The sequence below is a fragment of the Castor canadensis genome, chromosome 1 (assembly GCF_047511655.1).
Source record: "Castor canadensis chromosome 1, mCasCan1.hap1v2, whole genome shotgun sequence".
NCBI classification, from domain to species: Eukaryota; Metazoa; Chordata; class Mammalia; order Rodentia; family Castoridae; genus Castor; species Castor canadensis.
This window is the reverse complement of record NC_133386.1, coordinates 31,653,613-31,672,032: the sequence shown is the minus strand read 5'-3', so window position 1 is coordinate 31,672,032 and position 18,420 is coordinate 31,653,613. Positions and strand designations below refer to the sequence as shown.

The following is an 18,420-nucleotide window of genomic DNA, read 5'->3' as shown; positions in this document are numbered from 1 at the left end:
AAAGTGGCTGGTTTAGAAGTTTTTGACACTTATTTGACCAGTTTCAATGGAGTAAACCTTTGTCCTTGAATCTGATTTCTGGAAAAAAATCAAAGGAAAATTTGAAGCCAAATTTGGGGTAAAAAGTATGTGTGACCAAAATCGTGAAAATTTGTTTCTGGTGGTTAGTTCTGTAAGCTGACTCAAAGGACAGGAAGTTCAAAACTGCTTTGAAGGATGGCTTTCACTTTTTTCAGTGTCAATCATCCTTTCTGCTAGTCTCTCATAACATCCTATGTGTGACTCTATTATGTGTATGTGATGTAGGTTTTCAAAAAAAATTTTTTTTATATGTGCATACAATGTTTGGGTCATTTCTCCCACCTTCGCCCCCCCCCCACCCCCTTCCTTACCCGTCCACCCCCTCCCTCTTTCCCCTTACCCCCTTGCTACCAGGCAGAAACTATTTTGCCCTTATCTCTAATTTTGTTGAAGAGAGAGTATAAGCAATAATAGGAGGGACCAAGGGTTTTTGCTAGTTGAGATAAGGATAGCTACACAGGGAGTTGACTCGCATTGATTTCCTGTGCATGTGTGTTACCTTCTAAATTAATTCTTCTTGAACTAACCTTTTCTCTAGTGACGTAGGTTTTAATTTTTTGTTTACAGTTGATCCTACCCTCTCGCTTTACCTGACTGAGACTGTTAGGTAGCAGTTAGCCATGAGTGATGGGGATATGCAAAGAAAACCTAAAATGAAGGATTCTTCAAGGTCTCAGAGAAACACTTATCAGTCTTTGTTAAGATCAAAATAGACCACCAAGGTCAAAGGACATCACAAGATGTTTTTGAGGCACCGCCCTAAGGTGGGTACACATCAACTCTTGAAACAAAAATCTTTAATTAACAAAACACTCAGGTCTGTAAACCAGACCCTAAGGGTCCCTTGTAAATCTAGACCTACCCTAGTCTAGTGATTTTAACTGTGACTTCAGCCTCCAGGGCTGGTGGTAGGGAGGGTCTTAACCTCCACGTCCTTTCCACTTCAATAAAAACTGGTGCCAGTGTAATAATTGTTTTCCTTCTCACTCTAGAGGCAACCCTCTTACAGTCTATTGAAAGTGTATTCCTTTCCTAATAAACTTTACCATCACTTTCATTGTATTTCCCGTTTTATCTCTTCCAGGAAGTCAGGACCAAGGTTGATAGCTATGCTGACTTTTCTGTAACAAGCCCACCTAAGGGAAAGATATATTTTTATTTATTTTGATATGATATGTATAGTTGGAGGTCAAAAGTGTGAAGCGTTCATTCATTATTGTATGACTGAATCAGTACAAATACAGAGCATCCCAAGTTGACTGTTTGAAAAGGGAAAAGCCCTGTTTTCTGTCAAACATCCATTCTCATTTTTCATACGTTTGTATTTATTCGTGTAAATAAAACGAATAGATCATTTGGGGTTTCCCTGATTTTCCTTTGTCACTGAAGTCAGTCACTTTAGAGTCACTGTGTTCCCTTGACAGACAAGACTCCGCTGCATCCTGCGGTTTTGCTGATGACCAAGGAAATGTAAAAGTTGTACAATCAACAGGGAAACAAAACCCATCAAGAATTACAGCCCACTGCTCCTGTTCTAGTTAAAAAATAAAGCTTATTGATAGCGTTACAATTCTCCACGTTGCTAACCAAGTAACAATGTCAACCCTGGGAGACTGCAACAGTGACACTTTGAAACCTTTGGTGTACAAAGTTCAGACTAACAAGTAAACATTACTAAGATACCAACAAAACTCCAGAAACCATATAAAACCGTGGAAAACGAAGCATCTTTTCTCTATGTGCACGAGGTCACCTGTATGCCTTAAGGTTGAATTTCCTCTCTCACAAGTAAGTAGTGGGTGGCAGGGCTTTGAGGGAATTCTTGTTGGTTTCCACGTGGAGAATTTGTATTTCCACCCAGAATCACTCAGGTCTGTCCCCAGACTGCAGCCTCCCACCTTGGCGAAGCTGGGGCCGCCTGGGCCGCCGCATCCTTCTCCTCCTCGCTCTATTTTGGGGCTCCATGATCTCATGCCCTCTGCAGACCACACTCTACAATTCCAGTCCACCCAGCGCCGCGGGGCCACGCAGGGCGACTCTTGCAAGGGTTGGAATGGCTGGTGGCTGGCATGGAGCGGGGCGGGAAGGCATGGGGGTGGGGAAGTTAAAGACACGCCCACGAGCAGAACCCAAAATAGCCGACACGCTGTGCCCGAAATCAGACAGGAAGCCAAATAATCCGGGGCGTACCTGGCTGTGCCTTGGCTGCGAAAGCCCGGTGAAGGGAGGGACGCGAGCGCAGGCTGACCGCGAGGGGCGTGGCAGCGGGGAAGGGGGTGGGGCATGTTGGGGGCGGGGCGTCGCGAGTCTATGAAAGGCGCTGCGGGCGGCGGTGCCCGAGCGCTCGGGGCCACGATGGAGCGTGACGGCTGTGCGGGGGGCGGGAGCCGCGGTCTCCGGGAAGGCCCGGCGGGAAATGGCCATGACTCGAGCCACGGCGCACCTGGAGACCCGCAGGCGGCTGCGTCTCTGCTGACCCCTATGGACCTGGGGGAGGAGCCGCTGGAGAAGGAGGTGCGCGCCCGCCCCGCGAAGGACCCCAACACCTATAAAGTGCTGTCCCTGGTAGGTCGGCGGCCCCGCACCGGGAGGATGAGGAAGGGGGGAGTCAGCTCCCCGGCCCAGGGAGAGGCAGCGTCCGGGGGTCCCCACCTGCACGCACCGCTCTGCAGCCTGGGACAGGCGCTCCACACCGCTGTCCCTTTTCCCTGTGCCCCAGGGAGATGTTTCCCTAGCACTTGTGTTAGGGATGATTAGGAGGGCCTAAACCCGAAAGCCGGTGGTTCAAAATGGTCATCTTTAGAAACACCCACCTTTCTCCAAGAGGACAGGGCTTTTAGAAGGGAAAAATGACCACCCTGACAGCTGTTGCTCCTAGGAGGGTGCCGCAGTATTTAAGCTTTTTTGGGTGGGTCTGGCTATGCATAGCCCTGCCTGCGCTTCTGTACTGATGCCTTTCCTTAGATTAACTGACTCCAGTTGAAAGATTTCACGGAGCTGTTTAAGTATGAGGAACTTTAGAAAACCAGTGTTTTGCTTTGGCTCTGTTTTGGTATTTCCTTGCAGCTGCTCAGAAATGCCATCGGTATTCACATGGTGAGACTGTGAAATAGTGCCTGTGATTCTTTGTCCACTGTTTTAACCAGAGGCTACAGGGTTTTTGTTGTTAGCATAACAACAAACTAACAACCTGTTATTCCTCTGCTATTTGTGAGGAGAGTGCAGGATCCACAGTCAACTTTTTGAAATGTGAAGGTGGTTTTACATTTCTGAATCTTTGGTGGGTAGAAGTGACTTAGGATAAGGAGGCCTGCATTTCGTGGTCATTACTGGTTCTTGGGGCCTTGACTAATTCTTCCCATCCCCAGCTTCTTCTGGTTTTAAATGGGTACATCAACTCTGTTGCAGGATTATCGTGAGAAGCAAATGGAGTGATGTTTGTGGAGAAGTAAATTCAAAACCAAAAGAAGCTACATCCATTTTATAGCATTATGGAAATCACAGTTGCTGTTTTTAATGTACCCTGAAAATGTATTGTCACTTACATATTATGATTGAACAACGCTTTGTTCAAAAATATCTTTTCTGATGTTCTAAGTTTTCTCCTTGTAGTCATTTCAATTTTTGCTATATTTTAGGTGTCAAGGAGACGTTACAGGGATTTGAGGAGCCAAAATTCCTAGACTTAAGAGATGGTGTCATACCCTTAGTGCTTAAAAATAAGTCTAAGTTTTAAAGAATAAGTGTTCCAAACCACGTGCTGTTTGGGATATATTTTTGTATAATGTCACTCTTATATGATATTGATAAGAATTTATTTAATTTGAGTCCAGTGAGTCTTTTTTGTCATTTATAAAGACCTTTTACAGTATGATAACTGAAATAATTATCAATACTCTTAGGCATTTAGCATACTATGAGGTAGTCAATAATTATTGGATTTGTATGAAACGCCAATGCAAAAACGTCTCTGTATGTCTGTAAGTCTTGAAAGGTTTTGTAATTGCTAAATTCAGTTTTTAAATCTTTCCTACTTACTTATGTGTCCACATTAGGAATTAGCAAAGGTACATCATTGGCACACACTTTTTGGTCTTTGGCGCCTGTAGTGGTTGATTGAATTGCATTCCATTATTTCAAATGTCTCTGGTGATACATGGAAACCCATGGCAGTGTCCTAAGACTTGACTTCCTCAAGCAGACCTATCATGAATTTTTTTTTTAATCCCACTAGGTGAGATGAGGTCTTTTTTTTTTATTTTATTTTTTGAACACTGAATTGGAAAGGATTCTTATCTGAGATTTTTCTCTCTCTTTTTTTTTTTTTTTGGTGAGACTGGAATTTGAATTCAGGGCTTCACATTTGCAAAGCAGGTGCTCTAGCCACAATTCTAGTGCACCTCAGATCTTTTGATGGAACACTGAGGGACATTAAAATATAAGTAATTATCAAGCTTATTGCTTTATTGTTGAAACTCTTATTTAAGGACTGAACTTAAAGTGAAACCTCTTAGTCTTCTTTACCTTCTTCTACCTTAATACACTTCTTCCCCCAGCTCATCCCCACCCAATGGCAGGAATGGTGTGACAGCAAGCTACTTAACATCATGACCCAGGAAATAGAAAACTAGACCAGGATTCTATAGCCCTTTGAGGGCACACTCTCAATGAACTAAGTACCTTTCAGCAGGCCCCTCCTCTCAGGTTCTATCTCCTGATGACACCACCCTGGGACCAAGACTATGTAATATACCTTTGGGTCATGTCAAGATCCAAACTATAGCAGTATGTTAAGTGCTAGATTCCTTTTATTGGTTCTAAATCAAGTTTTGAACTAAGTATAAATTTCCATTCAGATTGGATGTGGGGACTTATTTGAAATAGCTTTCTTGTCTCTGTCATAGTTTGAAAGGAACAGGTAACTTTCAACTACACTGCAATGCATTTTCCCATTTAGTTCTAAGGCATTATTTGTGTGAGTGTTTGTGACTCTGCTATTCTTATGGAGATATATCTGTGTTTATGACAAAGGCTTTGTGTGTGGATAGTGGTCATTGAACAATGCTTTCACCTTTACAGAAGAGTCATTGTTAAGAAACAGAAGTTGACCTTGCTTATCTGAGATTTGGGTGTGAGCGTTAAGTCTCTCAGCTTCCTTCCTCTTGCTTTGTAATCTGTTATTTAAGCACTACAATATGGCATGAAGAATATACAGAATAACTCTCTGCCCTTAATTGGACTTGGAATTGGCATTGCTCTTTGATTTATAGATTTCTTATCTGCCTAGCCATAGGTTAGCATTGTAGAGTGATAAAGCATCTTACAGGCCAGAGTGGTTTGATATTTGTCCCTCATGGTAAAACAAGTTCTAGTAAATGCACCAGAGATTATTAGGAACTCACCTAGATTTTCATGTTTACTACCTAACACTCAGCATTTGTGGGAAGACTGAGTATATAACTAAAGACTCATGGAACCTGTGAAAACTCTTGGATCCAACTACACATGACATTGGCATATAATTTCAGGGGTCAATCAAAACTGGTACAAAATTTTATTTGGGCATAAGAAGATGGAAGAGGTACTGAATGAACAGTAGTTCCATGTAAGGCCACCATACCTAAGAAGAGGACAGACAGGATCTGTGATAAATTTGGATTCATAACCCCAAATCTAGTCACTGGACATTTCCTTAGGTAGAAATAAACCAAGTATAGTCACTCTAGGATATACAGGTGTGGCTATCATTTTTGTTGTTGTCTTACCTTGAGTTCAGGCTTTCTCCAGCATTGCTGTTACTTTTTTCCTTCTCCCTTGAGTCATGTTGTTTTTTTTCTCTTACTATTTATATCTCAGGTGTTTCCACTTCATGGAGTCTCCTTTTCAGGGATGCACAGTCACCCTTTTACCAGCTTTCCTACTTCTCTTTTACTTGTTCTCCTGTCCACATCATATCCTAATAGGACTCTGAAGAGAATCCTTAGTGGCCATGTTGAGGGATATGAAGAACTGGGGGCCATTAGCCATTCTGGAATGTTCACAGAAATGAAGTAATTACCTTCCATCTTCTTCCATCTAACCCTTTTTTTCTTCTTTATGAATTATTTAAAGTTAAAATAGTTTCACATTCAATATAATTGATGAATACCACTGTAAAACACTTGTGTGATTTTTAAGTATTTAATCTATACTATGGACTTTTTGGACAAGTCAGAGAGCTTAATCGTGATTTATAACTTTTTTTTTTCTTTTTGCTAGAGGAAGAGGTATTTCAACTTTCAGACGACTTGGAAACAAACAAGCTTTGGGATATAACTTACAGAGTTCTGCCTTTGGCTAAAATAAACTTGCCTCTATCGACCATGAAATAGCTCCCAAACAACAAAAAGTAAACAAGAAACCTTTCAGCAAATGAGTTCAAGAGAGAACCTAGATTGCTGTTGTAAGCATAATTTTTGTATAAGAACAGATATTCAGAATGCTGACATGACATGAAAAATCCTTTGCTATCAAATAAAGACAAAGTTATGTATTTACCAAGGAAAGAAAGTGGAGTGATAAATTTAAGGCTTTTCAAAAGAGTGACCCAGAATGTTCAGCTAAACCTTAACTAGAACGCTCCAATTTCCTATTTTAGTGATGTGAAACTTCATTATAGAAGTTAAGATAAAATCTACAGCATTTGTCATTATTCTCTCTTTTAGTTTTTAGAAGTGGTGGTAGAAATATAGGTGGTAAAATTTCTTTTCTTTTTTTTTTTTTGTGGTACTTCTGGGACTTGAACTCAGGGCCTTCACTGTGAGCCACTCTACCAGCCCTATTTTTATGAAAGGTTTTTCGAGATAGGCTCAGGAACTATTTGCCTGGGCTGGCTTTGAACTGTGATCTTCCTGATCTCTACTTCCTGAGTAGCTAGGATTACAGCTCAAGTCACCTGGCGGTGGTAAAAGTTTTTGATGAGTATAACTTCTCCATGGTGACCACATGTTAACGTTTTGATTCATTACACTTGGTCTGCCGTTGGGTTTCCATCTCTCCTTTGTTCACTTTAATGTAAACACTATATATTTGAAACATAAGAGACTTCTCGTGTGGTGATGCACACATTGCTTATACAGTGAGATATATTACCTTTGGTAATTTAGTGACTGGGTGGAAGCCAAGATTAGTGTACTTTTCATTAACTTTTAAGTCAGTAATGTGTTTTTTGTGAGCTTCCAATGTGTAGAAACATTTGGGGGAATGACAGTCTTTTTTAATTTGAGTTTCCATGTGATACATTTTAAAATGAATGCCAATAGGAAAATAGAGAGTTATGATAGAAAGGCATTTTTGAGAGTGAATTTTCACAAACATCTCATATGGTCATGTTCTCACCATATCTTGGGACGCTGGACAGATTTAGCTGGCAAAGTTCTTTCCAGATGTGATTTGGGAGTCTTACAGATCATCCTATCTTGTTTTCAGCCGAATATTCTTGAGAAAAATTTCTAGTTCCTAAAGTTGGTTTCTTAAGCTTTTTTTGGCTTTAGCACACATGGGATCTTAATGAGCCAGATGGGACCTGTGGTCTCCAGTGGAGAGTGAGAACTGAAAAGAGACCCAAGTCATTTCTTATGATGCCACTGCAGTGAAATACTACAACTATTACTCTAGGATACCTTTATGTGATTTTGTATAAACATGTTTATGATGAAGAAACAACACAATAGAAAAGTTTGAGCCAGAATATTTAGGCAGCAGTTTCCAAAGTGTGGTCACTGGATTCCTGGGGCTAAGGGCCTTTGGGGTGAACTCAAACATTTTAACAACAATAGTGATGAGATGGTATTTGCCCCTTTGCTATGGCTGTGTTGATACTGTATTAAAGCAGTGGTGGGGAAACCTCCTGGTCTCTTACCAAAAGTCAAAGCAGTGGAACCAATAACATAAATAGTCATGGACTTGTAAACTTGTAATAATCACGTTAAAAAACCAGTTTCATTTAAAAGAATGTCCTAGGTGAAGCAGTAAGGATATCCTTTATGAATCAGGTTTTATTAAACCTCAAACTTTGAATTATTATCTTTTAATTTTCTTTGTGGCAAAATTGGAGGTATGTGCATACCAGTCCCCTGCCTGGTAGCCTGGGACTGAAGTATTGTTGTTTTCTGAAGGAAAATAATTGTGCAATTCAGTTACAAAGTTGAATTGAGTACACTCTACCAGTTCCTCCTCTCCCCTCCCCCCACCGTGGAACACCTTTGTTATTTGAAAGAATTTCTGACAAACTATTGTTATTCAGAGTTAATATATTTTCTCAGAAATGAATGATATTAGCTTGTCAATTCAAGGAAAATAAATGAAGATGACTGTTGCCTATTATAAAATTTCAGCTTTTGAGCAAAAATTAGAATTTTGAAGAACTTGCATGTGTCATTGCAAGCTTGAAGGCTTTTCAATTCTTAAAGACCTTTCTGATGAAATCCATGAAGAGAGTAAGAAATGTGATTTTTTTCTTATTATTTAATGATGTATGTCAGCGTTTGAAAGAATGTCATAACGCACCCATCTGGTATTTTTCAACAAACCCTGTGAATGATGTTCCAGAGTTATACATGGATACAAGTTCCTTTGAAAGTGCAAGGTACATTAATGGATTTTAATGTAACTATAAAAAGTCGTCAGTATCATTTCAAATTTCACATTGTAATTCTAACAATTTACCATTTGTAGAATTTTGGTTACCTTTAAAGAAGAATGTTTACACTTCTCTGAAAAGGCTTATTAGGGTTGTTGGCAATTTTTAGGAATGTATTTGGATCCTGAACCAAAAGGTTTGGGAAAGTACCTGCTTTAAGGAAAGATAAACATTCAATAATATTTTAAGAACTAGAAAGAGGGAGAAAGGAGATTAAGACATATAACATTAGTCAACTAGTTACAATGTTTGTATCTTTATGTAAATTCCTTTATAGATTTCAAAATCCTTCTACATTTACTATATCATTTGGTCCAAACCAAACTCTGTCATTATCCCTTTGTGAGAGATGAAAAACAATTGTGTTCCAGAGAAATTTTTTTTGATCCAAGATCACTAAACTAATAATTCTTCAATCTCACCTTTCTAGCTTATTGGCAAATGAATGGCTTTGGAGTCACACAGAATTGAGTTTAACTCCTAGTACTTCTATTAGTTGCTTGAATGAAGACAAATAAGTTTTTATTCTTTATTTAGAAGGCACTTTACATCCTTGCTACCAAACATGTACTTTCCCAGCTAGCACATCAGTATCATTTCCTTGGAAATTGTAAGAAGTAAAACATCTTGAGTACCACACAAGACCTACTGACCCAAATCTGCATTAGCACAGATTCCCATTCAAGTTTGGGGTGTCACAGTTATGAAGTAAGACAGAAAGTCCACCAAGTAGAATTTCTGTAGTGGGCAATTCTAATCAATTCTTGCTGTGCCAATGACTCCATACATAATGGTATGATTAAAAAACACAACAAGACAAAAAAAAAAATCTCTCTCCATGACCACAACCATGGTAGCACTGAGTTGAATTGGTGTTCCTGAAGTGGTTTGCTGCTACAAGTAGCTCCATTGCTCTGTGTGTGCTGAACACTGCACATGATCTCTTATTTCCCTTGGCAGTACTGTTTCCATCTTATTGCTTGTACTTTAATTGCCTTTTTCTAACACTGCTCTGGCTTGTCTTTTAATTGCTGTTTATTGCTCTCAGCTTGGCTAATTTTCTCTTTGCTATCATCTGGTAACTATCGGATGTTTGTCCAGTTCAGCCATCCATCCATAAGAATACCATGTAGATTTGTCTATACATCACGCCATGGACTCAAGTCTTTAATTCAGCATTTCCACTGCAGAATCTTCTGTACAATCTGTAACACACTAAATACAAAACCAGAACAAAGGAACCTTTTGCCAGGGCTTTTCAGGTGATGTTAAATCAGGTTAACTGTCCTTGGCACAGACTATTGTGTAGCACTTCATTGTCCAAACACACTGGCTTCTTATAAAGTGCCACTTGCATCTAGATTAGAATCTCTGGGAGTGTAGGAACAAGTGAATGAAATATATTCTGGTGGGAACGGTATGGTTGGGGACATTGTGAACAGACTGTGTTGGTCTTATCTATTTTTGGATTACCCAGAGAAATAAGTATGAAATAGTTCTACTCATAAAAAATTTATTTAAGTACTTTACCCATTCAGTTTAAAGGAAGTTAATGTGAAGAATGCCAACATATAAAAGTATTTATACATTTGTTATCTCTTGGAAACTTTGAAAGAAAAAGGGAATGTTGATTTTTGTGAAATGATTCAAGCAAAGGTCTTGAGGGACAGGGGTCACGTAGTATGTAAGTGTGGAGTCACAAGAGTTATTTGCTGTGTGACCTTTGAACAGTTACTTTTCTTCACTGACTTTCGGTTTCTTTAATCATAATGTGAAGGATTTGCATTATGTGGACTTATTCAGGCTTAAAGTGTTCGTGGACAGAGCTTTTCCCTCTTGTTATAAAAATATTACATATGGCAGAAAAATGCAGAAAGTGCAAAAAACTGTTAAGAACAAAATAATTACTACTTTTATCTTAATTTTATCTGCTGCTAATATTTTGGGGCTTTTTATGTGTGCCACTTCTTTTCAACAAAAATGTGACCATACTTTTGTTTCCTTTTTTCATTAATATTCCATTTCTCCCTGCCTCTCACCCTCCTTTTTTCCCTTCCTCCCTCCCTTCCTCCTTTCTTTCTTTTTCCCTTCCTTTTCTTCCCTCCCCTCCCTTCCCTTCCCCCCTTCCTCCCTTCCCTTCTTTCTGTTTTTTTTTGGGACAGGGTTTTCTTGCTATGTAGCCCAGGCTGGTCTTGAACTTTTTAATCTTCCTGTCTCCACCCCATGAGTGCTGGGGTTACAATGCATGCACCACCATGCCCAGCTCGCTAGACAGCTTTTTAATATGCCTTTCATGAGCAGGATTTTGAGACTTAATATTTTACTTACCTTAGTTCACTATGTAACTTAAAACTGTGTCTACCTGTACTTTAGACATAATCAATCCCCAAGAATTTTTTTTTAGTCATTGCACATGTTTCTTTCTTATAGATTAGTAGTTTTCCTAAAATAGTGACTGCCTTAGAGAATTTTCCAAAGACTGCCACATCTTATGTGTGGAAATTCTTACTCCTAAACCTAGCCTCATTTTTAGCATTATTTCTCATCACTTGAGTACCAGTAGAGCTGCTTCTCAATGAACAGTTTTACCACTTGTGGTAGCATTCCTGCAGCCGTTTATGAGTTAATATTTGTCACCCACAAAGTAGACCCTTGCGCATAGTAAGTGCCATGTAAGGTTTTACAAGTACACATGCCTTTGTGACGTTTACTATTTGTCAGGTCCTGTGCAAAGCACTTCGTCTCCTTCAGTCTGCAGAGTTCTGTGAGGTAGGAGGAAGCAAACCTGTTGACTGATGAGTGCGTTTGGTTTGGTACTTGCATTTCCTTTGGACCCTGTGTCGTGTGCTGTATGGCATGCTTGTATTACACACATGGCTTAGTTTTAGGAGTTTGAAGGGCTCAAGTATTTTTTGGTCGGCCTCTGCTCTTATAGCTCTTTTTCATTTTAAAGAGTCAAAAAGGTACTCAAGATACATGTCTTTCTCAAATGTTCCAGCTCTGCTGCCACACACCTTCGTTATAGTCAGCACAGATTTGTTCTCTTCTCCAAACACACTCTGTGCAGGTTCTTTGTGTTCTGTGTCTCAGGCATGATCTTTTTATCTCCTTTCTCCTCCTCCAACATCAGGTACCCCCTGGGACGCAACTGCGTGCATCCTCCTTTGCATGAACTATAGTCTTTGGCTTATCTCCCTGCTCCTGAACTACTCAGTTGCCATTTAATCATGTGGAAGCCACAGGCATAGTGCTTAAATGGCAGACTGGAGCCAGGCTGCTGGGGCACAAATCTTGTCTTTGTCAATAACTTCTGTGTGTCCTTGGGCAAGTCCTGTAACTTTCCTGTGTCTTAGTTTCCTCTCCTGTATAAAGGGGATAATAAGAATAGCGACCTCTGTGCCTGATAGACAGTAGATGCCAGATTAGGGTTTACTGTTGTTATTGTGATGGTCTGTGGTTTATTCAACAAATAATTAGAGCTACTCTTTGAGTGGTTCTGTGCAAGAGGCTAGGGGCCACACAATCGAGGAGAAGACTGTCTCTGGTCTCAGGGGACCAGACACTTGTCAAAGAATTACACCTGAAGATCTCAGTTGGCAACTATGGTGTATGCTACCTAGAAGCTGTACACAGGGCTGTGAGAGAGAATAGCAAGGAAGTAGCCAAATCATGGAGTCTGAGAGGTGTCAGGCAAGGAGGTGACAGACATGCAGGAAAGGATTCTGAGGGGAGGCTGAGGCAGGGGTAAAGTCCTTGGGAAAGGAAAGAGGATGTGTGTCTCAGAGCAGTGGGAGAAGCCAGCTCACCTGGGGTTCAGAGCTGAGTGGTGTATTATGGGGCCAGAGTATGGAAACGTCAATGGACCAGGCAGGGCCTTGCAGGCCATCTGAGGGATTTGGGTTTTTGTTTTAAGAGCTATTGGAAATCACTGAAGTCTTTGTCTGTTCGCTTGTTCTGTTTTGTTTTTAGCAGCAAGAGAAGGTCTGCTTTACATTAGAAAAATCATTTTAGCATTAGTGATAGGAACAAAATAAAGGGCGGCACCAAGTGTGGGGTAGAAAGGGTGCACTGTCTTCTCCTTATTTGGCCACTTCATAGCTTTCTTCTCTTCTACCAGGCACATGGAGATATTTAACAGTAAAATGTAAATTAATCTTGTAAATTAAAATGCAAATTAACATTAAATAAAATTTGAAATTCGTTTCTCTAATCATATGAGCCACACTTCAAGTACGCAGCACCAACATGCTCACTTCCGTATTGGACAGCACAGATGACTGGAGCATCTGTGTCTTCTTAACTTCTACTGGACAACAGGTGAAGATTGGGATATCATAGTTCTTAGTGTTTGTGTTTTCTGGGGATTGAACCCAGGGCCTTGCACGTCGTAGGCAAACATTCTACCTCTGAGCTACATTCCCTGCCATAGATTTTAAAAGAACTTTTATAGTTCTCCAGCCCATAATAATGGAATAGTACATTGTTTTTTTTTTTAAAAAAGTACTTGTTTAATAAATAGTTAGAGAAAAAACAAATTGAATTGAAGGGTTAAGTTTGAATGTTCATATAATTAAGATTTTGTATCCAAATTAAAAAGTACAATGAAATTGACTTCTCTAAATGTACCCATTACAAGCTGTTGTTTGTCACTTTTGCCTCCCTAATTATAAACCCATGTATTTGCTACTGGTTTTTGAGTTCTGTCTTTAAGTTGCCCCTTTAATTGTGATTGAGTAACCCCTGGGCCTTTACAGAAGGGGCATGGTTGTTTGTTATCTCCCTCTTATAGTATTTCCTGCCCTCAGGAAGAATTACTAAAACTCCTCTGAAAATTTGTCTTTTTTTTTTGTTTGTACTGAGCCCCATTTTAAAAAGATAAACACATGGTGCTTTATTCCAAAAGTTATTTCAGAAAAAACCCATAAACACATACACTTAACTGTGTACAGTGTTCTTTTCACCTTCTGTTTTTCAACTCTGACCTACCATCTGCCCACGAGTAAGACTCATCTGCCTAGGCAAGAAAAAAACTATGCCTTTTGGCTGTGAGCCATAAAACTGCTTAGTCCATCTATTTTGTCCTCTGCCTCAGGGTAGAAAGGCTGTCCTGTGACATTAAAAAACTCACTTTTCTTCTTTTCTATCTTATAATCTTAAATTCTTTTCTAAAATCAATCATTTAGTTAATGAGCCATATCTTTCTTGATAGTAGCTTCCAAAGAAAAAGTGTTTTTAGGATTTTGGGGTCAAATTTTTTTATTGTTTGAGATAACAGAAGCATGATCTAATTAGAATATTATATGCATGTAGGAGATTTAAAAACTATAAAATAGGTGAAGTCTCAAAATGGAGAATTTTTCACTTAAATTTAACTTCAATTGTACATTGGGCTGTACAATAGTTTCTTTATCTATCTTGGTCTAATTAGTTACTGTGTTGCTCAGAATCCAATCAGAATAACAAAGTCTGGGCTAGGCATGGTAGAGTATCTGGTAATCCCAGCTATGTGGGAGGCAGAGGTAAAAGGATTGCAGAGGTGTCCCCAGGCAGAAATACAAGGCCCAATCAGAAAAGTAATTAAAGCGAAAAAGGGCTGAGGGTGTGACTTAAGTGGCAGAGTGCCTGCTTAGCAAGGCCCTGAGTTCAGCTCCAGTAAAATAAAGGTCATAGCTATCAACCAAGAGAATTTAAAATAGGAAACAAATTACAGCATTACAGAAGCTGGAAACCAAAGAGGAGATGGTAGGGCACTAAGGCAGCCCAGAGAAGAGTAACAAAAGGAAGCTGTGCTGCCCCCCTCCCCGCCCCCCTCATGCATGGAGGGCCAAAGGAAAAGGTGAAGAAACCAGAGTTTGGGAGCTTCCCTGGAAACCTGGAACCCTGGAGAGTTGCAGCTGCAGCATGGGTCCTTTCCTCCCCACCCTCAAAAGGGACAGCAGGGGAGACTGGCTTTGTTTTCTCCTTCCATTCTTTTGTCATTGTTTCCCTTTGGCTTATTCTGACCTGAGGCCTGAAGTGGGAGCCTGGGAAGTGGAGTCAGCCAAGGTCATGTCTCTAAGCTAGCAGGTTGGGAGGAGGCCAGTGTCACACATTTTGCTTCTTGGGAAACAGACTTGGAGACAGTCTCAGAGATGGAGACTGCATGCCTGGGTTTTAGTAGAATGTGCTCTTTGAGATCAGCTGTGGAAGGGAAGGTGAAGACTGGGCAGAGGGTGAAGATGAGTGACAGTGTTAAATGGGTGTGTGCTCACTGGAGAGCCCACCTACTCAGTGGGTTGTTGTTTAAGTGAACACTGGCCCTTTGGAGCTGTCCAAGAGAAGTTGCCTCCTCCCACCCCTCCAGAGGGTGTGACCTTGGGTAACAGTAGCTTTCTTCAGCTGAGGCAATCCCTGCAAGGGACTACTCCCAACGGCTGGGGAAGCAGTTTCTTCTTCTGGAACATTGTCTAGCCAGCTGACCAGAGTGTCCACCACAGCCAGGGAATGGAAGTGAAAACAATGTCCACATGTTGTTGATTTTCTTTAAAAACATCATACATTGCTGAAATGTGTGAAGTAAATGTCCAACTTGGTATTTTCACATACCAGTACTATGGACTGTTTACTTATTTTCATGCCCCAACCTGTAGATCTGCCTAAATTAAAAAATAGGTGTTTTGGGCCAGATATGGTGGCTCAAGCTTATAATCCTTGCTACTCAGGAGATAGAGATTGGGAGATTGTGGTTCATGGCAAGCTTGGGCAAAAACTTCTTGAGACCCCCATCTCTATCAATGGATAAGCATAGTGGAGTGCACCTGTCATCCCAGCTATGCAGGAAGCATAAATAGGATGATTGCTCTGGTCTAGCCCGAGCACAAAGCAAGATGCTATCTCAAAAATAACCAAGTCAAAAGGGCTGGTGGAGTGGTGTAAGTGGTAAGGGTGACTGCCTAGCAAGCATGAGGGCCTGAGTTCAATCACCAGTACTGCCAAAACAAGGAAACTATATATATATATATATATATATATGTATATATATATATATATATATATATTTTAAAGTATTGATTGATAAAATAAGAAAGTGTCTATAAAGTAATGATGCATGCAAAAAGATGAAACAAAATTGCATTTGGAGTCATTTTTTAGTTTGTACACAGTCATTTCTTAGAGTCTTAATTCATTTAAAATATTTAAAGACCAGACTAAATTTCTTTTTCAGTACACATTTTTTTATTTTTATTTTTAATTTTCTTTATTTATTCATATGTGCATACATTGTTTGGGCCACTTCTTCCCCCAACCCCCCCTTGCTTCCAGGCAGAACCTGTTTTGCCCTCTTCTCCAATTTTGTTGAAGAGAAGATGTAAGCAAAAATAAGAAAGAAAAAGTGTTTTTGCTAGTTGAGATAAGGACAGCTATACAGAGAGATTCCTAGCATTGCTTCCATGCACAAGTGTATTACAACACGAATTGATTCATCTCTACCTGAATCAATACTACTTCACTACTTCCTGGTCACCTTCCCACAGTGACCTCTGTTGTTTTAAGGTTACTATATTAGCTCCTCTGCAGTGGGCACTTTCAAGTTTAGGGTTTCCTATCTTTCCCTATTCTCATGGATGTATTCTTCCCTTAGCGTGTGACCCATGTCTGATAATATTACTGCATTTGTTTTAGGTCTGTAATCCTCATATGAGGGAGACCATACGATTTTTGGCCTTCTGAGCCTGGCTAACTTTGCTTAAGATGATGTTCTCCAGTTCCATCCATTTACTTGCGAATGACAAGATTTCATTCTTCGTCATGGCTGAGTAAAATTCCACTGTGTATAAATATCACATTTTCTTAATCCATTCATCAGTAGTGGGGCATCTTGACTATCTCTATAACCTGGGTATTATGAATAGTGCTGCAGTAAACATGGGTGTGCAGGTGCCTCTGGAGTAACCTGAGTCGCATTCCTTTGGGTCTATCCCTAGGAGTGGGATTGCTGGATCATATGGCAGATCTATGTTTAGATTTTTAAGAAGCCTCCATGTTGTTTTCCAGAGTGGTTACACCAGCTTGCATTCCCACCAGCAGTGTATGAGGGTTCCTTTTTCCCCACATCCTCACCAACATTTGTTGTTGTGGTGTTTTTGATGATGGCTATTCTAACAGGAGTGAGGTGGAATCTTAGTGTGGTTTTGATTTGCATTTCCTATATGGCCAGAGATGGTGAGCATTTTTTTCAAGTGTTTTTTTGGCTATTTGGATTTCTTCTTTTGAAAATGTTCTGTTTAGTTCAGTTGCCCATTTCCTTATTGGTTCATTGATTTTGGAGGGGGGGCTTGAGTTCCCCGTATATTCTGGTTATCAGTCTTTTATAGCTGGCAAATATTTTCTCCCACTCTGTGGGTGATGTCTTCAGTTTAGAGACCATTTCTTTTGTTGTGCAGAAGCTTTTTAATTTCATGTAGTCCCATTTCAGACTAAATTTTTAAGCCAATGGAAATTTTTGCCAATTGCTTTTCCCCCCAATAAACATTTTACTTTAGAATAGTTTCATTTTTTTAAGGCATAGCTATTTATTTGACATAGATTTATTCATAACTTTTTTGTTCATGTGCTCTTTTATTGCTAATTCATTTTTTAAAAAATTATTGTTGTGCTAGGGATACATTGTAATATTTACCAAAGTTCTTACAATATATCATAGTTGAATTCACCCCCTCCATCACTTTCTTTTATCTCCTCCTCTCCCCATTCCTAGAATAGTTTCGATAGTTTTTTTCCCATTTTCATACCTGAGTACATAATATTTCTACTACATTCAGCCTCCTTCACTCTTTCCTTATCTCCTCCCTCTCTCTCTGATACCAACGCCCAGACAGGATCTGTTTTACCTTCCTGTTCTGGTTTTGAGAAAAGGTATTTTTGTTTGTGTAAGATAGCTCTATAGGGACTTTCCTTGTGACATTTCCATGTATATATGCATTATAACTCAAGTTTGTTCATGCCTTCTATTTTTCTCCTTCCTATCTTAGTCCCCTTCTTATGGTGATTTCAACATGTTTAAAAAATTCTGTATTTATTCTGTATAGAATAAATTTATTTATTTCTGTATAGAAAGCACATCAACCATATTTACCTTCTTAACCTTCTTTTACTTTCCCTCTCCTGTTAGTGATCACCCTTTAGTGTATCCTGTTTTTCATAACATTGCTTATATATAACTTCTTTAATATGTAATATTTCTTAGTAACATTAATGTTCAGAGAACTGTCATTTATTTTTTATTATGTTATTGTTGTAGTGGGGTACATTGTGACATTTACAAAAGTTCTTAAAATATCATAGTTGAATTTACCCCCTCCGTCATTCTCCTTTACCCTCCCCCCAATTTTTTACAGAAATGTTATAAAACTAGTACAGAGTTCACACCCAGTTTCTCTTTTGTTGAGATCTCATATTAGTTTGGTACATTTGTTACCACTAATGAACCAATATCGATGTGTTCTTACGAAATAAGTCCATACTTTATTTGAATTTCCTTGCTTTTCCACTAATGTCCTTGGTGTGTGTGTGTGTGTGTGTGTGTGTGTGTGTGTGTGTGTGTGCTTCTGGTATCCATCCAGGATTACAACATTACATTTAGTTGTCATGTCTCCTTAGTCTCCTCTTGGCTGAATTTC

General features: G+C 39.6%; 1 protein-coding gene across 1 annotated transcript in view; it reads left to right on the top strand.

Moving 5' to 3' along the window:
- Positions 1-2,412: 2,412 nt before the first annotated feature.
- Enpp1 (ectonucleotide pyrophosphatase/phosphodiesterase 1) overlaps positions 2,413-18,420 on the top strand; it is a 66,385-nt gene continuing 50,377 nt past the window's right edge. The window contains exon 1 of the mRNA XM_020161001.2: positions 2,413-2,646. Coding sequence (XP_020016590.2) covers positions 2,437-2,646 — 210 coding nt within the window. The 5' untranslated portion in view covers positions 2,413-2,436. The remainder of the gene's footprint in view (positions 2,647-18,420) is intronic.